The sequence below is a fragment of the Zonotrichia albicollis genome, chromosome 7 (genome assembly GCF_047830755.1).
Source record: "Zonotrichia albicollis isolate bZonAlb1 chromosome 7, bZonAlb1.hap1, whole genome shotgun sequence".
Taxonomy (NCBI): Eukaryota; Metazoa; Chordata; class Aves; order Passeriformes; family Passerellidae; genus Zonotrichia; species Zonotrichia albicollis.
In genome coordinates, this window is record NC_133825.1 from 29,639,242 (window position 1) to 29,661,405 (window position 22,164).

General features: G+C 38.8%; 1 protein-coding gene across 7 annotated transcripts in view; it reads right to left on the minus strand.

Moving 5' to 3' along the window:
• KAT6B (lysine acetyltransferase 6B) overlaps window positions 1-22,164 on the minus strand; it is a 101,730-nt gene that overhangs the window by 13,180 nt on the left and 66,386 nt on the right. For all 7 annotated transcript variants that reach the window (XM_014275699.3, XM_014275700.3, XM_074544203.1 and 4 more), the window contains 2 exons: window positions 20,093-20,254; window positions 17,696-17,789 (listed from right to left, as the gene is read on the minus strand). In XM_014275699.3, coding sequence (XP_014131174.2) covers window positions 17,696-17,789; window positions 20,093-20,254 — 256 coding nt within the window. The remainder of the gene's footprint in view (window positions 1-17,695; window positions 17,790-20,092; window positions 20,255-22,164) is intronic.

The following is a 22,164-nucleotide window of genomic DNA, read 5'->3' on the forward strand; positions in this document are numbered from 1 at the left end:
CAGACTCCACCACATTTCCAGGCAACCCGTTCCAGTGCTCAGCTCCCCTCAAACCCACAATCTCTGATGAACAGTCAAAGAACAGACACCTAGACTGAAATGTTCCGTTTCCATGAGTGCAATTAATACTGACCATAATAATTAAAAAGCCATTAGGGTTTCAGCAAGCTAAGGAATTAATCCTGATGCAAGCAAACCAAAAAACCCAACTTATGAACTGGTTGTAGGTGTTTGAATTACACTTGTTTGTGTTCACACAAGACCGCATGGTCACACTGTTGCTCAGTGACACACAGCAACAGCCAAACCATGTTATGCATATTGCACAGGGTTGAATGAAGACTTGGCTTCCCATTCACCTGAGAAGCTAGGGAACTCAGCTAACATGAAAGTTTGAACGAGCATTTTTGATCCAATTATATTTATTATTTTTACTTTAAAACCACCTAGAACATGCTGTATTTTAGTCCTAGGAATGCCGTATTTTATTATTAAACACCAAGATTATTTGTTTAGCTTAAGAGCAAACAATAGTCAGTCAGTTAGCATTCACACTGGAAAATAAATAATCTTAGCTGAGTAGCTTCTAAGAAGGTGAAATGGAGGGTTTTAGTTGGCTTGTAAGTGTATCACTCATCCTTTTATGAAAGGGTAACAACATTTCTTGCCTTCTCCAATGGACAATAGAGTTGTACATTTTACTGAAAATTCCACATAGCCAGAGTATAATCCATCCAGAGCATCCTGAGGCAGCTTCAACACAATATTCTCCAGAAGATGCCACTGGCTGAAACTTTAGCACAATTTCCTGTGTTCTATTAACTGTGTGCTCCCTTTAAGGGAGGATCTGACGCAGCAACCTCTCCACAAATAACAGTGACACATGCCATGGACACTGTGCTGATCTAACACAACTCCTCCAGTCCTTGAACTTCACTGCTTACAGACAGGCAGGTTCTTTGACAACAGTGCCACAAAGAGAGGCACTTCACTCTTGAGGGCACCACGTATGATGTTCAACAATTGTTTTGAAACATCAGTGCATTGCATTGTCTTCAAACGTACCTGAATGGAAAACAGAGCACTGAATCTCATTCTGTGCCTGCACAAGCACTTGAAATTGCAGCTCCTTTCTCCTATGCTACTAGCAACAAATCCATGTATTTGCTTTTCACTTAGGGAGGCTAAAAACCAAAACTAACAGTCTTCAAAGTGGACCCCAAGGGTAAGGATTAATGAGTCCTGCTTTTTAGCTAGAACAGATTTTTTTTGTCTGCTGCAAAAACTCTGGAAATAACAGTTTACACTGAAAATCTGAAAAGTATTTTATCTGAGAGCCTGTGATCAAAGAAACAGTTTTGTGTGTCTTATGTATCAATCACATCATGCATTGGAGACAAACATAGTTCTGATCTTATTTAAAAAGTCATGTTCAATATCACTTCCTAGGAAATGAATCATATCAATCTCTACCAACAAGAAAGTTACAAACACTAGTAAAGTACTACCAGTAAAGGAAGTCTGTTATATTCTTGTAACTGAGACAGAGCTCACTTTACAAAAGAAACAGCAAAAAAACAGGTATCTTGAAATTATGTGTCCTACCAGAGTATTACAGCCCTTATCTTGGATTAGCTTAGTTGTTCTAAAGAACAGAATTTTCTACTCAAATTTTGTAATTCAAACTTATATCTTCACTTTTCTCAAAATACCTACAGATTAGATAGGATTTTACCTTAAAGAAAAGCTGCAACCAAAAAGTCTTTCTTTCAAAAACAGAATTACACCAATGGTAGCTTAATGCAGAAAAGGAGAGCTTTGCTTCACTGCAAAAACTCATTACAGAGAAATGTTTACATCTTGTTTCATAGCTCCACATTCACAGAATTATCAACAAATTTACAAAAGCAGCTCTTCAATAGGAGTAACTCTTACAAGAGAAGAACCATAGAGAAAATGCAATACAGCAAAGGTCCCTAAACAAGAGGAACTCCTGAGTCTTACAGGAGTAACCCTGCCAGTGGTTATTAATCTACTATTAGCCTTCGAACAAGAGAGGACTTGGTCTTAAAAGCACAAGAAGCTGTCTTGATGAAACCCTGCTGAATATAATAAAGACTTTCTTTTTGCTATCATCTTCCATGTGTCCTGGTAAAACTACATGAGCATCATCATGGCACCTTCGAAGAGAAATTTCTGTTTTTCTCTCTTGGGAATCTTTACTTCATTTATATAAAGGCAATTGAGGCTCCATCTCTTACAGTACAAAGGATCAAAATTTAAGAGAAGTATCATTGCAAAACCCTTAAATTATTACTTATGTATTAAAATCATACAAAATAAAGACTGCATTATCCTTTTGAATAATCTTCCAATAATTTTCAAACCCAGAAAATCAGACTGTGTGCTTGTAATATGTAATGACAAAGAACCAGATTGAGGAATAGACCACATGAAGAAGCAAATTCAAATCTGTTAATCTGGCTTCCAACATGGAGTCTCTTTTGCCACTGTAATTTGCCTCACAGCAAAACAAAAAAGCAAACTTATATGATTCCAAACTTCCTTAAGCCTAGCCTCATAGAAAGGCCATTTTAAGATCAGGTTTCAGCTCACAAGCAGGAATGACATAGCTCAGAACAAGTGTCAGGTTATCAGTCATGGAACAGCTACTGAGCTGCTACAACACCCAGCAGCCATACTAAGGGGAAGTGGCAGCAGCTCCCTTTGCCTGTCATTGGTGTGTGCTGGGACACAGCAGCGCTGCCAATGGCTGAACTGAACCAAGGACAGCACAGACACAGTGTGACACTCTAAAGGACAACCTTGCTCTGCAGCCATGCACTAAGGCCACTGCAATCAAATTCATCTGAACAGCTACACAGAATTGCAGGCAATGCATAACTCCATTTCATCTCTCTCCACCTGTTCAGCCACACTAACAGTAGGAAAACACCACTGATCCTATAAATAGGCTGCAGGAAAGCTGCCAGTGTCAAGTACCACATTATCAAGTCCACTTCAAAATGCAGCTATGCAAGACAGTGCCTCAATGACAGCCTGCTGACAGCACTTGACTTCCAAACTTCCTGAAGCTTACTTCAAAGTTCTCCTATCATGAGGCATTGTAATGCTAACAACCAAGTTTCAGAACAGAGCACATAGGGAAATAGCTGCAGACAGAATTTATACAGAACCTATGTTATGTGACTTCCACCAAGGCATATGGTCTATAACCATTTATTGCACTCATTCATCTTCCTAGAGTTTTGTGAAGATGCATGTAACATTTGTGATCCTTCTGTTACTGAGGATGTTCCCAATTGCCCTGACTTCTCAAAGCCAATGGGGAGAGGTGCTGGAGTCATGTCAGCCAGTTTTCCAGGGCAAATCTCACCATTTTACTTAAGTACTCTGTAACTTGATCTTCCTCTAGCAAAGATGGCATCTCACTCTGTTGCTTATATTCTGTCACACCTGAGAGCAGGTCCTGCCAAGAAAGTACAGAGTACTTCAGATCCCTTCTGAGACCCACACCAAGTCCCTCTTGTCACACCATGCTTATTCCAGTCATCAGCAGGGCCATGTTCTGCTTACTCTTCCTTTGGCTGTCCACATACTTCTAAGAGCTCTCCACCTTTTGGTACTTTCCACCTCCCTCATTTTCAGTTCCAACCAAGCTTGGGCATAACATTGTTGTACATGTAAGCAATACCAGTGCCTTTTGGAGAATTTGGCTTTGCTAAAGTCAAGAACTCTCCCTGCAGCCCAGCAGGCTTACTGTCATGCCTGCTATTGTCATGAACAATGGAATAAGTCATTTTTGCAGTCTAAGGAATCTGTCCCCAGAAATCAACATATCCTGTGCCCCTTTGCCTTCACAGCAAGCCTCTTGAAGGACACAACTTAGCAGGTCTTTAAACAAGATAAAATTCTGGACCTTAGTCTGATAGTTACCCTCCTAATTTCGCTCAGGATCTGAAACCCTGCTATCTCCCACCACGACAGCCTGGGCTGCCAAATACAAAGCATTTGCCCTAGCAGGTCCTTCCAAAATCTGTGTCTAAACAGTGTCCCAAGCATCTTGCTGTCCTTGCAGAATAGTTTCAAATAGTCCTTGGGAAAAAAGGCCTTTCACTAGCAGGTATCACCCAGCTGCTTGGAAGGTTCATCCTCTTCCCTTTTTTTTGATCAGGCTATGTATAACAGATGCCCAGCACAGCATTAATGGCTGCTGCCTTGTCCCCTGTGTCCCCTGACTCTGAAGCATGCTGAAGGCCTGACAGGGCTATGACCCATTCATTCCACAGCAGAGAACATGCTTCCAAGTAATTCCTTTGTGTAGAGGACAACCTCCTCTCCTTGGCTTCCCTGCCTGTCCCTGAAGAGACTGACACACATCCATTGCAGCAGTTCAGTCTTGTGAGCTACTCACTGCATCTCTGTAATCCCCGCGAGTTATAGCTCAAGGACAAAGTACTGCCTTCTTATTCCACCTTTTGCCTACAGGATGTGAGAAACTGGAATAATGGGATCTCAAACGCAACACAAGGGGGCCCCCTTCCCCTGCCCACTCCAATCACGTTCTCTCAAAAATCCCATTCTCCAACAAGCCCAAGACCAGGATGGCTATTTATTCCTCTAGAAAAGCTGTCCACATTGATTTCTGATGTGCTAGTATGGTCATTCCAACTGATGCCTGTGACATATCACCCTCTTTACTTGTGTCAACTCCTAACACCTTTCTGACCTTCAGAACAACTGATTCTGGGCCAAATGCTCCATTAATGGTAAGGTCTGCTTGTGTTTGTCATTGATGCCATCCACCTGTTTATAACAAAGTTCAATCACCTTCTGAACTCAGGATCCATCAATATGCTCCCTCCTTCTATGCTATGCTCCAAAATGCATTAGGATGGAAATTTGTTGTATTTCTCCTTAAGCACTATCACACAGCTCTAAAAGGCAGTATTTTATTCTATTTTCTGCTATTTAGCCTAAATATTGCTCAGTACAAGGAACTAATATCAATATTTTATTGTATTTTACAGTGTACTGAGATTACAGCAAGGGTCATTGCATTTTCATCTTTTCCTACTGTTACAAAAAGTGAAAAAAGCACTTAAAACAAGTTTGGATCTCTCTATGAAGTGTTAAGATATACAATTATAAGAAACTTCACCAAGAAGTAAGCATATACTCCTATTGGGAAGAATTCATCTTGGAGAGCACTTCCTATGTACTTCTATCCAAAGGCTGGGAAGGGTTTAAGATGTCTGTGCTTTTAAATTAATATTCCAGATGCATTTCTGCCAATTTTAAACATTATTTTTTATATCAAAAGTATTATATCTAGCATGAATATGCTCTATAAACAAATTAGAGCAACGATACCTGTAATTAAGAATTTGGATAATTTGGGTTATTAATGTCTTCATGTTGTTAAGCAGTCAGCAGTCAAGTCCACTGCTGTGGTCTATCTGCCAGTGAAGTCAGATCGAAACCATCACCACTTGGCAAGAGCTGCTGGAGGGCAAAGGGGTAGGAACTGTGCACTAATGTCATGCAAATGGAGTCAAGTAAGAGCAGGTTTTTTGCATCACAAGAACAGATTTTAGTTGACTGATCTTTTTACAGTTTTAGACTGAATGTAGCCTTCACAGCAGAAATCTTTTAAGAACTACATACACACTAAATCTGAAAAACAAAGTAATACCATGTAGCTAAGTAACACTAACATTCTGGACTTCAGTATGATTTATAAGGATAACAACTTTTTGCCATGCACTGCTTAACTTAAACCTGTCAATCTCAGGTTCATATTTATGTATGCACATCAGGATCACACATACCAACATTTACATACAATTCCACACGCAGCAAAGGGAACTCAACACCACTGAAGTAACTCTTCTACAGAAAACATAATCAAGGTACTTATGAAAGGCTTCCAGACACACACCTGAAAGATGCCAATACACAGCTGAAAACCATGAGTAGACAGGAGTGTCACAACAAAATTCAACTACTGCTGGGAGCTGGAAACAGCTTAAAAATCTGCTTCTCAGAGACCCCTACTCCCAAATCAATGTTTTGTGGAAGCTCCTATGCAATATCTTGTGCTCAGAATCTAACCCTTACATAATCAGCACTATTCAGCTCCTATTTATATTTTGCTAATATAGGTGTCAGAAGTAAACATACTCCTGAGAATCCATCCAGAACAAAAGAAGCAACCTGTGAACTGTTACCCTTCTATGTTTGGAGTTCCTCTCCATCTCTTTAAAGGCCATCCCCCACAAATTAATTACCAGACTCAGGCAGATGGAATCAAGTACTTTTCCATTAAAGTTTGTTTTGTTTGAAACAAAACCAAGTAAAACAAATCCTTTAGTATGACAGGGAAGAACTTGTGAGCTTTCATGTAATGTTCTGTATCAAGCCAAAGATCTGAACGAACAGCAAGTACCAGCAACTGCTTTAATAATACACCAGTAGCTGAACATTTAATGCAAACCAACATTTCAAGCTATCTTAAGAGCTAACATTTTTTGTCATACAAAACATCCCATCCTCTGTTTTGATATTATATGAACAAGTTGAGAAGACACAGGTTCAAAAGGGTAGTCAGAAATATCAAAACAGCTGAGTATTCAGACAGGACAGCTCAATACAGACAGGTCAGCTCAATGCTGCAAGTTCAGAGGTATGACCATGAGTGCAAGGCAGAAATAGGTGAGGTGAAAGTGTGAGCTTATTAAGACTTACAATTCCTAAAACTGTAATTCATGTTACTATTTTTTCCATAACTATTCTGTGTGCCTCTGAACTGTTCTTATCTATGTCAGTGGGAAGAAGGTCAAAGATAGAGGACCTTAAATAGGTGTTAGTATCCTCTTTGAAAGCACTTTTGAATCAGCTTCAAACGACCCCAATCCCAAGATCCACACAAACACTATTTAAAAAAAAAAGACTAGCTGTAACTTGAGATGCTCAGATCACTGAACAACCTGCTACATTCTCTTTTCTTTGTCAGAGTAAAGGAAAGCTTTCTTCATGATGAACAGAGTAAGCCAAAGATTCTCTCATTATTGTTACAAGAAATAATGCCAGCTCTCATTCCTCTCCACATCCTCAAGTAAACCCAACGCAGGAGGCCCAAAAACCTTTAGCTCCTTTATAGAAAGCTTCACAGAAGAGGTTAGGGCTAAACAAATGGCCTTCATGAATAAAAGGAAAGGTAAAGATGACTGCATTACAGTCAGACCTACAAAAGGCACCCTTTGAGTGAATTAATTTGCTAACACTTATTTTACCTGTGCCAGTTGCCAGTAACCCCCTTGAGTGGAGGTTCTGTGTATGAAGTGGACTACTTACAAGCAGAGTGAAAGCATAAGCAAGAGAAAGAGAACTGAAGTACCCTTAAAAGCAAGACTTGTATGTGCAGAGGGCATCAGTTTGAATACCAATTGAATGAATAAATTTGTCAGTAGGTTAAGTGGCTTAGAAGATCATTAACAACTCTGTATTCTTCTTGGTTTTATAAGCAACATCTTAAGTTATTTAAATTTACATTTTAAAAACTATTCAATAAATGACACCGAGAAGTAAATTGTTTCTACAACTGTAACTGCTGAATGAACTCCCTTCAGGAACTGCCTTTACCTTCTGGTGTTTAATGCTGCCAGCACATGAATACTGGGTTGTAAATATATTTGCTGTGCACATTAGACATTACCTGCTTGCCTTACAGGCTCTATGTACTCTACAAGACCAAGCTGACAAGACAGGAAGATGGACCAGGAGGTTTTGCCTAATATAACGAGTACAGTGAATATTCTCGGAATCTTCACATGGCACTGAGGCCAAGCAGAACAGACAGATGGCATCCATACCATTAAGCTCTGACTCTCAGCTGGGGTGTTAACCTGGCTGTTAACATAATCCTCCCAGACTCATGGCTCAGGAAGATTGTTATCACACTTGGAAAGTGACAGATGCCCTGGACAAAAACTGTATCGGGGCGGTTTTAGAGGAGATAAAAGTTCCAGAGCCCAAGAGCTTTTCCTATCATTATTTTATTCATACCTACAAATGACAGCCTAGCAGTACTAAACAACATGAACAGAAGTGAAACAGGGAACTGAATACTGAGAAGCCAAAAGACATCTAAGAAATCACTGCAAGTGCTGTGTTTGCTCAGGTCAGTGGTCATGACACACATAAGATACAAAAGATGCAAGCTGTATTTGTCTGACAGGAACAGGAAAATGTCACTGCTGTTCATTTGCTAAAGCATGCTGTATAAGAGGGAATTAACCAAATAAGACTTAGAAGAAAATGAACCTTAACAGGTGAAGATTATTATTAAATTTGGTGGTAATAGCTGGTTAGCCACATATACAGAAATTGCCTAAGAAAGGGCACATTACGTACCAAGCATCAAACACAAATGTACCTATTACAGCACACTTCAAAAAGCTAAGCCCAAGATACAGTAATCTGCTAACTATCTACTGTGACTCAAAACAGCAGTAAACAAGGGAAAAATAAAATTTCTTTAAAAGAAGGTAGAACTGACTGATAAAAATGCTGGCACTGGAAACAAGGCCTCTGTTAAGGAAGCCACAAGGCTCTCTGTGCCTCAACAACAGTGTGACAGGCCTTTGCCTTCTATGGTCTGGGCCATGCGTTTGGAGCAATCACTGCTGAAGACCAAGGCAAGAACGCCATGGAGTACCTCAGCCTTCTTCATATACTGAGTAACCAGGTCCCCCATTTCCTTCCAGACAAGGCTCACTTTTCCCTATTCTTCCTCCTATCATCAATGTATGTACAGATTTTTCTTGTTTCCCTCAATGTCCCCAGACAGATTTAACTTCAGCAGATGGCTTTCCATGTTCACTAATGCCCTATAAATACAGCTTTGTTCAAAAAATACTATCATTCTTACCATGTTTAGCCTTGCCTTTTCACTGTTTTCATTGTTATCTGGAATAAAGATGCTCTTCAGTTAAAACAGCCTTAGCTTCTGTATCTGCAGTGACATGTCTGCTTTCTTGTGCAATTCTGATAAATGTACAGTGTCTTAAAGCTATATAAAAGTGATGCCCAGAAATCCCAAGAGGCTGATTTTCTTGGAATAATCTTAAGTCAACTAAGCTTGATTCAAAATCCATCTTCATTCCCCCCTCATCTAAATCTCAGCTTGACAGAATGCTCCTTATTAGTTATTTAGGAGAGGCCAAACTCAAGCCTTGGGGTCAGCAACATAATCAATCATCAAGAAAAGAACAGAAAATAAGCAGCAGCAGTCAGGCTTCCTCACAGATTTACAGCTACCACAGACACTTTAAAGAAAAAAAAAAAAAAAAAAAAAAGAAGGAGGAAAAAAAGAAGAAGAGGGCAACTCAATTTTTCATCTGGACACAGTGCAGCTGTAAACATCACCCAAAACAATGAGGAGACTGACACAGTGCTCTGTACTGGGGTACACAAGTCACTCGTCAAGCACAGAAAACCCCACAGCACAGAATGATTCAGCTGGGCCACCACATTTAACTAACTAAAGAGGACTGTTTTACACAGATCCTTACATCGTCATAAGTGTGGTTTGAGAATACATCTTTCCAATAAAATCAATTAAAAAACCACTGCTCCTCTCCACCTTTGGTCTCACATTTTCACCTTCCACTGTTAGCCACAGCCCCCCAGTAACAAAAGAGTCCTTCCAGGATTGTAATGTGAGATAGGAAGTACTCTTAATTAAAGCAAATTTTATCTTAAAAAAACCCCATGGTCCCACTTCATCCACACCTCAATTCTGTTTACAGACCACAGCAAAGTGTGATTGTGAACAACTCTTAAAAAGTGTGTTCATTCCTAGACTGTATTTCCGTTATATTTCAGTATTTGTTAGGGCAAACTGTAGAACATCTTAACATCAGATTTTGGAAAATAACAATGCAAGACCTGTTTAATGAATGCGTTCATAATTTCACAACCTAACTTTTAAAATGCTATTTCTACCACATATTAGTTTTTGATTAAAGTAGTTAGATATTAAAAAAAAAAATCCATATGATTGTCAAAGCATTTAGCAAAAAGTGCCTTTTACCAGAAAGCAACATTTACCAAAATGTTACTTTCTGGCCAACAAAGTATTTGTCATAAAGAGATTAAGACTATCACTGTTATATAAACACATACCACACAAGTGAATCCAAGCACTTAGAGCCTCCTGCAGCTCAGGCCTGGCTCCAAACTGCAGGCAGGTATCAGACAGTGGCTCTCAGCACTTCCAGAAGCATACCAGAACCCAAATGCCACATGTGAACACACTTCCTATGATCTCTACTAACACATTGCTTTCATTATATCATCTACTTTTACAGTTTTTAAAATTGCTTTGTTTTCCAGAAGTCAATTCATTAATTATTAGAAGAATTTAAGTTTTCTCAGTTCAGGATCTATGTCTTGTTTCCATCTGAATAGTTTAAAATCCTCTTTAACATGTTACTTAAAGAGAAGTCTACACAGGTACTTACCACCAAGTAAGGCTACACAACACAAACTGTGTGAATTCATCATAATGGAGAAGAAAAACATATTTTCATGACTTCTACCCTCTTTTGCCCTCACAGCACTTTTCTGTTAATAGTTTGCCATTGTTTCCATTTTCAAGTATGCTTTAAAGAACAAATCACACAATTTCTGTACTGTAATGGCTTTTGCTCATTTACCTCATTCCAACTTCCTCCCAAAAAATGAAAGCACTTCAATCAAGACAGCCTTTCACCTTTTCTGAGGCTCTTCTTTTACTGATATACTAGTTTTTCAGAGGCCCTGTAAAAACCTGAGGCAGCATTTTTACTCTGTTCCACCACTTATTATCAACATGTTTATTGTCTTTAAAAAGTGATTCATCTTCCAAACAGGGTTGACATTTTCCCAAATGCTACTATCTTACCAGCAATATGTTGTCCTAAATGAGAGGCCACATGTTAGTCCATTACTAGTTTTAAGTTTTGCTCCATTAGATTTTTTTGGATGGCTGCACAAACATGGTGCTTCACAAAAAAATCACTGCTTTTCAGGTTTCCACAAAGGAATAGCCTAATTTGCTGTTAAAGCAGAGAGCCTGGAAACACTACAGTGAGAACCACAGATAATTGAGTTATCAAATAGATCTTCTGGCACAGCGACATTTTCAAACTTTCTTGATGCATTAGAACACCACAAAGCCACTTTGGAAGATGAAACTAGAAGAGATTATTGTCCAACTAGACATAGAAACCTAGACTGACTCCTTCTGAAGATACTGCAAAAACCCAAGACATAGTAATGCATAAGAGAGAGAAAACTAAGCACAAAATTGTCTAAAAGGAATTGTTGCTTTTAATAAAAAATAACCTTTTGTCTGTATCAGAAGACAGAGCTTTTCAATTAGAGGAGCCAGAAGGAAGTTGGAAGTAACTAGCTGATCCTAGAAGTGTAAATGCTGTTTGAATTGAGCATATTAAAAAATAAGGGTTTTATTTTTGAGCTATATGCTCATCTTCAAGCTTAGGAGAAAGCCAAATCTTTTCCTTTGACAGAAACATTGATTTTTACAGGCACCACCAGCTCCTTAACAAACTTGATGGAAGAACAAAACTGCACTAACCACCAGAAGAAAATCTTATCCTTTTCAGTCTCCTTAAGCTGTGCCTGAAGACTAACCTAGGTTACATGGAATGCAGTTTTTTCAGCTTGTTTCCAAAGCATCTCAGAACTGCTGGGGTGTAAGAAATAAACACACAGTCCCCATTCTCACCACTAGAGGTTAATGCCACCTGTAGACACTTGTGGGACAGAAAGCTTCTCTGCCTACAGCAGCTCTCTGGGCTCAATGCACAATGCTTACCACTTCTGCATGGCTGGGCACTAAGCAGGGAACATCTTCCACATTTCCACAGAGAGATGCAGATCTTCTGAAACAAGTGCAGACTGGAAGGAATTCAAGAATGCACTTTACAAAGCTATGCATCTTTTTTTTTTTTTTGCCCATTCAGCACCTCATCACCATCCCTCACTTCCCAAGGAAAGTGCACACAGGATCATGTATAACAAACACTTCTGAGGACATCTGTACTAACTCCCCACACACTTTCAGCCCAGAATATTTCTGGGCTTTTGTGCTCAAAAGCCCCTCAGTGGTTAATGTGAACATGAGATTGTAGCTACTTGCAGTCAAGAGGACAGGATTAGAACTGAGAGCAAAGAAATGAGCTTTAGTTTCAGATCTTCAGTCAAGTTCTTCAAAGCTGTAAACCACAAATAAACACTATTAAGAAGCAATGTAGGCTAATGAATGTTGCCACTGACCAAGCAAAAGAGCTGCTACCAATTATAAAACATCACTAATGGTACTGACCTCCTTTATCACTGCCTCTGATAGTTACTGATGAAAAACTCATTTAGGAGGAAAAAAATAATTTTTCCTTAACAGTTTTCCCTTTCTTGTAGAGCAAATTTTTTTGCTTTGGAAACTTGCCTTCCCTGTGCTATACCTTAGCCTGCTGCAGTGCTATTATTGCTGCTGCCCTGCTGCTTCTGCACATCAGGACTTGAAGACTTACTCACCTGTTTGAACAGAACAATAAACAAAAACCAACATTTGACCAGGAAACATACCAGATTTGGGGAAGTGAGCAAACAAGGACACTTAACAGAGCCGATTTTCCTACACCACAATAGAATTTCTCAGGTAATATAAGTTCTATTTGTTTCTTCCACTGTCAGATTTGAATTTACTTTCCCTATTACGGTTTTCTCACAAAAAAATCTGAGCTACACATGCTAAGTCCTAAAGGTAAATCAGGGGTTAAGTCAAGCTAAGGAAAAAAAAATCCAGCCTTTTCAAGTTGCATGCAATAAGTGATAGGAAAGTTTTAAAAGTTAGCATTAACTTTCCCACACAGACAAATGAACCAAAAAAAAACCCCAAAAACCCACAAAACAAAGAATGTATTTAGCCCAAACAGAATCCCAGCATCCTTAAACATGTTTCATCTCTTGAGCAAGAACAATAATTTCACAATGAACAGATAAACCAAATAAAAACAAGGAATTCTGAAGGGGAAGAAGAAACTGCTACAATCAGTTGGACCAGAAACAGCCTCAAGATAAATAACAAAAGGCTACCAAGGACTTTGCTTCTCAGCATTAAGCCCAGTTGTTTCTGTAATGCAAATGAACTGTCAACATCCTAGCCAGCACAGTTGGAAAGGTTTATCCTAACAGTCATATGCATTTCTTTTCTTCCAGCTGCTGGCTAGGCCTCCAGCATGGAATTTGCAATCCAGTATGCAGAAATGTGAGACTGTGACAAGATGAGCTTTGTGAAGTAGTATGAATCAAAAGACAACTTTAAACTTACAGCAAACAAATATGAAATACTGCTGTATTTCATTCTAGCAATAATGAACTCTGTGTTAGGTATGCCAAATAAAGAAATATTAGTGTGTTCTGGCACTGCAGTCTAATGAATAGAAATAGAAAGCATATGAAGATTGCAGGTTTTGCAAGAGCTCCAATCAGGAAAGCAAAGAAAAATGTCTTGCATAGAGAAGCTGCTCAAGTTTATAAAATAAATGGATCTGCACAGAGAGAAGCTCCAACCCTGTGTCTTCAGTGCTTGCACTGTCCCCAGCAGAGCAGCAGTACAGGCTGAACTGACAGGGCCAGCCACAGGTTCACCCAAATGCAAGCACAGGAAAGCAATCCTTGGGACAGGAACCATGGCTGTGCATCACTGCAAGGGACTTGAACTGAAACAAACCCACAATGGGCTCTTAGGCAATAAAACCCTCTTTCTGCTTCATTTCTGGAGCAACTTCAGCTGGAGCCTACTTGCCCAAAAACTTGATTTACAGCAAATATAAAAGATGGATGCAGAAGTCAATTATTCTCCCTCAGACAAAACCCTGTAATCACAATCCTGTAAATCCCACAGAATGCAAGAACAACAAAGAAATGAAAACAAAACAAACAGCCCAGACCCAAAAAGTTTGGCAGGAGCTTTCAGTCCTGTAAAAGGCAGGAAGGTATAAATGTAACAAGCAAATTAAGACCACTATTCATTTTCAGGAAATGCTTTTTATGTTAGCTACACTCCAAGTGAAAATCAGATTCCCTATGCCTATGTAAAAAAATCAACGAACTGCTACAAAATAGTATTTAATAAAGCATACTTAGTGTAAACAAAGTGCAGTCTTCATGTAAACCATTTTGTCTTCAGTATAACATGCTTCATGAAAATAGAACAGGTTAAAATGATTGTCTTAGAGTGAATGAAACAAAATGAAGCAGTATCAAGTCTTCAATTTTACAAATAAATAGTTTAACCATTTGATAAAATACTTAAAACTAAACTTTTCTTAATTTCTAAACAGCTCAACAAGTTTCTATCACAGTCAAAATCTCTAACTTCGCCACAATTAATAATAATAAAAAAAAAAATCTTACCAGGCTTTAAACACACAGTTACAGAGAACATTTTTTAATTTTAGCAACATTTCTATTTAAATGATGAATGATATACAGAAAACTAGAAATTAAATTATTGCTGAAGCCACTCAGAATAGCAACCTCAGGCATTTTACAGCATGCCTGCTTCTCACAAAAGTTAATTTCCTCTTTTAAAAACTCCTCTTTCCCACAGGTGAGATTATAGATTCCTGAAGAGATACTCCAATAGACCTTTATAGTGGTCTCTACAGAGTAAGAAATACTGCTGTTACCAGTTTGGATATGAAATACAGGTAAGTTTAAATGTAGTTCAGAAAACGTTAAGGTGAAAAAACTAAAAATCAGTGGTCAGAAGACAAATACATATTTTCCTTTAGCAAAATTAAAGAATTTAGTTTCCCTTGCTAGTTACAGCATGACCATATAAGACTCATCTGTGAAAATTAAATTAGCTCAAGACAAAAGAATGCATCACAATCTAAACAAACAAATGCATTTCACTTACCAAAGAGAAGCAAATTTTTACCACAAACTACATTTTCAGCAGACTGCTGACAAAGCAGAAGTTGTGTAGTGGCTTAAAGGCTGTGTTCTTTCCAGCCTATCAAGTGTCTGGATATATACAAAATGTGAGCAGTCAACTGCTTGCACAGTTTTTAAAATCTTCCCTTCTGTGGTTTGTAACCATCATTTTCTGAAAATTACTTGCTCAGTTACGTTTTTATTATTATAGTCTAAACACTGTTATGGTTACTGTTATAAAAAAAGACAAGTACCAGTGACTGCTTCACAGATTTCAAAATAGAGCAGTTTACAAGCATTACCCACATAACAAATGAAGACTTTACATTCAGAGCATAAAATTTATCTTGCTATGACTTTATGAGAACATGACAGTCTAGATAATGTCACTGGCAAAGAATGCTTTAAACTATGATAAACTTGGTTGGTTCAAGTTTAGAATAATCACTGGGGGGGTTTATATCCTATCTTCTCAGACCAGTTAGAGCAATTTATACTCAGGAGACCACAAGTGAACAGGAAGAGTAAAGCACAAAGAAGATGGGAGTTAGTCCAAAGGCAGAAACACATCAAATTACAAGAAAAAGAGTAAATAATTCATTCGGAAGGGTTTTCCTGTAAAAAAGGTTTCGGGGTCACTAATTCAAATGAAGCTAAGCCCTATTTCATGGCATTCAGCCTCCCTCCTGAAAAAAGATACGAATACATTGTAGGAAAATTAGCCTTGAAAGTTTTCCCTTCCCTTCTACATCTAAGGAAAAGCAGCCACAAGCAGTTCCCTCACTACCTTCTAGGTAGTTTGCACCTTACTCACAGTACAGAGCCACACTTTCTCAGTCATCTCTTGGTTCCTCATTCTGTTGGCAAATGAAACAGACTGATTCCCAGGAAGTTAAGGGAACCTCTGTCCAGAAAACAAAGGGGAAGTACTGAAGGACTGCCTGTGTGCTACTGAAGTGTGGTCTGGTAGCCACAGCAGAAGCCAAAGGTGTCTCTGGGCTGCGCCCAGTTTGTACAGCTGCAGCCCTCACCTGTGATCTGAATGTGTCTGCAAAGAGGAGGGTCTAAGAATAGCACCAGAGAAGCTCCAAGCAAGTTATCACATAAAACCCAATGATTCAAACAACCCCATGCACTTTCAGATTTTTCCAGAAGGACAAGAAGGCCAGAACACCCTACTGATTTTCCCAGACTGAGCAGCACAAGGCACAGTGGCAGAGCACACCTCCAGAGAGACACAGCATAGTCATACCCTGACCTTCTGTGGAATCCACAGGTTTCATAGCAGTGCCATCAGTTTTGTGTTTATAACCATTGCACATTCAACCAGAATAACATTTCTTGAGAGGGAGAGAGTGATACCAGAGAGTAAGAAACAAAAGAAAAGCCTGGAAGTACTTACCAGTGCCCACTTAACTCCTCACCTCCTTTGCAAAAAAGAAAGGATTCTAATCTTAAAACAGGGCCAATTTCTACCTAAGTAAGCTTAAAGTTGTCTCCACAGATCCAGAAATACATGGCACTTCTCACAGCCATTGCTAAAAGGTTGCAGAAGGCACACAATGGAACAGCTGCTGTGTTCCAGTCCAGTGACAGCTCCATTTCAGTGGTGGATTAAGTGGTCCAGAACCATTTTTACCTAACTCTCAGGGGTATAGTGAAGGCTGCTTATAAAGCCATGCAATGATGGGACATATTAAGTATCTTTATACACTGTAACACAGTCATGCTGAGTACAACACTGCAAGAACAGAACTTGAAAACTCTACAGTTACAAATGATTGTCTTTGTCCTGCTGTTACACTGCAATGTATTATTATTTGCATTTTAATGTTCTTGCATACACCTTCAGGGCAGGAATCCCATTATCTGAACTATCTCTACCCTCATGTAATTCTACAGTGCCTTATAAAACATAATAGTGAAAAGCAACCACATACAATATACACTAACTCCTTATCATCCTCCCTCTAAATTACAGTAGATAGATTCAGGAGTAATGAGGACACTCAACTGAGAAGCTTCCTTAGATAATTTTGTTTGGAGTTGCCTTGCACAAAAAGATTTGGGGAATAACAAATCTATATTTAAACCAGTGTGCCTGAAGCCTTCTAACAGGTCAGACAGCTCAGCAAAATAAAGCAGCAAGTACATGTATAGCCACTAACACCTACACCCTTTCTGGCAACAATTTTCACTAAGAAGGTGATGAAAACAAAAGCAAAAATACTTTTCTTCCATGGGGCAATTCTTCAATTAAAGCTTTCTTTTTTCTAAAAAAAGATACAAGCTAAAAATATTAAAATGGAGAGAACGCCTCCGACTAACACCTTCTTAGCTATAATCACAAATAATTGCCTCTTCTTATACTAATGAGCAAAGCAAAATGGAAAGTAATTTAGACAATTCATTCAGGGTAATAGCTTTGTGAGCTAATATTACTGCCAAGAGATCCATTCTCAATTTCCTCGAGTACAATAACAGAGCAGCACTAAGTTTTTCACTTCAGGGAGCTTTTCTATCCTATGTAAATATAAACAGAAATCCTATTATCTATTGATAAAAACAACAGAGTGAGTTAAATAAAGTTTCACATGTTACACTTTCATATAACAGCCATCAGCTCCTTGGATCACAAGTGTAAATAAAACACTTCACTTACTGAAATCAATGAGAAACCTTCCAAATCCTTGCCTTTGGTATTGGGGCATGATCATTATGCAGGAGACATTGTACTTCTGCTGGCAAAGCTTTTCCTGTGGGAAGGAGAAACAGATCAAGTATGTCAAAGCACTGCTGAAGTGGGCAATTGCCTGCACCTGCTACTGTCCTTGTAAAATATCCCAATAAGGTGAACAGATGCATGGGTTCAGTACCAAAGTCAAATAATTCCATGTTAATGTCCAATTTTAAGAAAAAAGTATCAAACATACCCTGAAGGGTTGTCCACCATTTTTTTTCACTGTCTCTGGCTTGGGGGGGGAGGATGTGGGGGGAGCAGTAGGTCACCTCTGATGCATTGAGCGTTTTGCATGTAATCACCCTCTTTTATACAATTTATTAGTATTGTTGCTGTTACTGTTCAATTTCTTATCTAATTGCTATTTCCAGTAAATTGTTATTCCAACCCATAACCTCTGCATTTTGCCTCTCTTTTACTGGAGGGAGTGGGGAGTGGCTGCATGGGGTTCAATTTCCAGCTGGGCTTAAACTACAACGATGAGAAAAAGGCTGAGGTATTTCATGCCTTCTTTGCCTCAGTCCTTAACAGCAAGACCAGGGTACCCAGCTCCCTGAGCAGGAAGACAGAAACAGGGAGCCCCTGTGATCCACAAGAAAATGCTAAGTGACCTGTCATGCCACTTAAAATATCTACAAGTCCAGAGAGCCCAAGGGAACTGTTGGAAGAGCTCAGGGAGCCACCTTCCACCATTTACCAGCAGTTCTGGTTAACCATAAAGGTCCCATTTGACTGGAGGTTAGCAACTGTAAAGCAAATAAAAAGCAGCAGAAAGAGGATTTGGGGAACTGCAGGTCTGTCAGCCTGACCTCTTGAGCCAGGGGAAGGTCACAGAGCAGATCATTCTGACTGCCATCATGTGGGCCATGCAGGACAACCAGGGAATCAGGTCCAGCCAGCTTGGGTTTATGAGAGGCAGGTGCTGCCTGACTAACCTGATCTCCTTCCATGACAGGGTGATTCACTTGGAGGAGGAGGGAAAGGCTGTGGCTATGTTCTACTTGGGCCTTTCTCTTATCCCCAGTAAGCAGTGACATCAAGGGAGCATCAAGGGAGGTTCAGATTGCATGTTAGGAAAACTTGCTTCACTGAGAGGGTAACAAAGCATTGGAACAGGCTGCTCATGGAAGCGGTAGAATTGCCATCTCTGGAAATGTTCAAAGTACTTGTAAATGTGGCCCCTGGGAACACTGTTTAGTAGCAACCATGGCAGTGCTGGGGTAACAGTTGGACTCAATGATCTCAAAGGTATTTTCTAACATGAACCATATTATGATAAGGAACAAAAAAGGCAAGAGACTCACTTTAAGGTGCAACACCTTAAGTACATGGAGAAAATACTTGGCTAAATAAAAGTTGACATGTCTGTCACAACAAGTTCTGACTGACATTACAGACAGTGTAAATTGTGCCTACATGTCTCACTTGAATTCCAGCAAGGCCCACCTCTCAGAAGGATGTGGCCAGACATCCAAGAGATCACTGTATAATATCCAGATACTCTGACAAGGCTTCTCCTACTATTTTCCCACAAATCACTTATTCAAGAAAGAAAATATATAGGAGGCAGCAATACCAGGATCAGCAAGTAATGAGTTTTTGAGTAACTGTACCTATTCAACACAACCCTTAGGGGCAAATTGTGGATAATAATGGAAGCTTTTCCCATTGCAGGCACATCTAACTCTAGTTCTCCATTTTTCTTGGTCATCTTTGTCAAGACAGTTCACTTAAGTATTATTTTTGTCAATAGCAGCCATCTATTACTTGAAAATCAGTACTACAACTGAGACATCCACTCTAAACAAGGGAGGCACCACGAAGTCAGGCAATGCATTTTTACATAGGAGCAGCAAGTAACTGCATTAGATCAGACTGCACACAAGAGAGCAACAGCACTGCCCATTTACATCTAAATAGCCAGCTGGAACTGCCAGCAGTCAAGCCATGAAAACACATCAACATTCCAAATACCTGCAACTTTTACAAGTTAGATTTGGCATACTAATGCAAAAATGTTGGGGAAGGAAAAAGACTTAAATATTCAACTGAAACCACAAAAAATTCTGGAAACAAAATCCCCAAACAAGAAAAAGCTTGCCCCCATCCACGTGGCTGAGCAAATTCTGAATTTGCATCAGTCAGAGGCAAGAAAGTACAATATATTTGAGACAATGCACATAATATTCAAGATCTACAGAGAGGCTTTCAAGCTTATGGAGTTTTTTCTGATTTCTGATTTTTCTTTGCTTTTGGGAGAAGCATTAAGGAGAGCAGGATATTACAAAAATTAAATAAACCCACTTTTAAAATTTTTACCTTAGAGAAATATCCAACTAAATGGCAGCCTTTCTCATCATTTTTTGTAAGTACATAGAAGAGGAATGGTTCAACATCATAATACAACGTTTTGTGGTCCAGAAAGAGCTTAGCTAACAAACAAAGATTCTGACAATAAATTTTGCTCACATTTCCATCAACCTAGAAAAGGAAGACAGATGCAGTTATTTCCATGGCACCAACAAGTTAGGACCAAACAACTTATCCAATCAGTTGTGTCCGAGAAGGAAACATGAACAGTGTGGTGTCACAAAAAACAAACAAAACACATCAAGGTTCAAAAGAGAAATGCCTCAGTTTCTTCTTAAATAACCCTCCAGTAGGTGCTAATTACTTTCCATTTTAAAGTAACCTCTGAGTATGTGGATTTATTAAACAAAGTAACTTCACCTTGTAGCTGCTCAAGACCAACTTACCTCTTTCATTTTATTCCTGGAATGAAAATGAGCATGACTGGGTATGACTGGCCAATAACAAAAACGGACTAGTTAAAACTGCCTGAAATTTTGGTTTGCTAGAAGGCAGTGGAGTACAGCAACTTTTTAAAAAAATCCCACACAAAGAAGTGTATTATGTTGAATCCTTAAGATGTAAGGCAAATAAATGAGTAGCAAATTACATATCAATCACATCAATGTTTTGGATAAATTAGACAAGACAAAATTTCCATGCCAGGCTAAAATGCTATTGAGTGAGAGAGGTAAATTTCCTGGCTAAATACTACAATTAGTCTAGGTATATTATGAGTGAAAAGAGTCAAGCTGTGATTCAGACAGCTACAGAAAAGCCAGACACAAATGCAGATTTCCTAGATCAATTAGGTACTTCCTGAAAGGCTCAGTCAAAGGCAACACATTTTTGAAATAATCTTAATAGAAAGGTTTGCCTGTACTGATGTTTTTGATAATGACAGTAGCTGTATTTCATTCAGAGAGAGACAAATGACAGGAACTGTGCAGAAAAAGAAACCATCTTCTATTCTAATTTGTTTTGAGTAAAAATCCTAGTTACAAATCTAAGCAAAACCCATCCTTTTGGATATATTTAGGAATTTAAGGGAACATCAGTAGTATAGCTGCATTAAGTGGATTGAAGAAAAAACATTCAATGAAAAGCTACTGCTCCTTAAGGCATCAGGATAAACTTGTATACAGCTCTTAAGAGCCTATTGAATACATCAAACTCTCTCACAGCACACTCCATTGTCCAGGTGCTTTTTATTACTTTTCACACTTATTAGCAAGTGTGCAAATTAAATTTGAACACTAAGCAAGCAGAAATCACCACTGGCTAAGCCTGAAAATGCAAATTATGTGAGCTGTCTTGTTTAGTAAGAACATTTGTACAGAAATGTAAAAAACTTCTTAAATTTCAGGCAAACACAGCTTGTTCGTCAGTTTTAAATGTGAGAAGCAGGGAAAAAAGAGGGACAGCAAGCTCAAAAAGAAGCATCTGTCAAAAGTTGCTTGGCTACAGCATAATAGTAAGCTATGTCAAAGTCTGCTCTCAAATCTGTCAAAGTCATCCTCTGGGCAGAGGTACATAAGTCACAAAATGCCAAACTTATTTCCATTTCTCTCAAAAACACAAAGCATGAAGGAAACCACAAACTCTTCACTCTGCCTAAAAGAAAATGGTTGCACAGAATTCTTGAAAAGATCTATGAAGAAGGACATCAACTAATGACTAAGTTTCTACAGCAGTCAGTGACAACTGACATTAACTTTTGAAATAAAAAGACCCAAACTCACTACATTTATTTCAGAAAGGTTAACACAAGTGCTTACTGAAGCACCCAAAATAGACAAAGGGAACAAAAGCAGTGGAGAAAGAGTTGGGACATTGCTTTCACAATACTTTGTTTTCCATGTGTTTCTTGCAGCAATCCCCCACCTTCCCATCCCTTTCTCAGTATTTCTCTGCACTTTATTTTCTTAAGAATTTTTCATTCACGTATTAGCAGTAGTTAATAGAAATAAATGAGAAAGCACAATTTGCCTATTGCAAGCTCCACAGCTCTTAACACCTGCTAACAGAGAAAATCAAGTTAT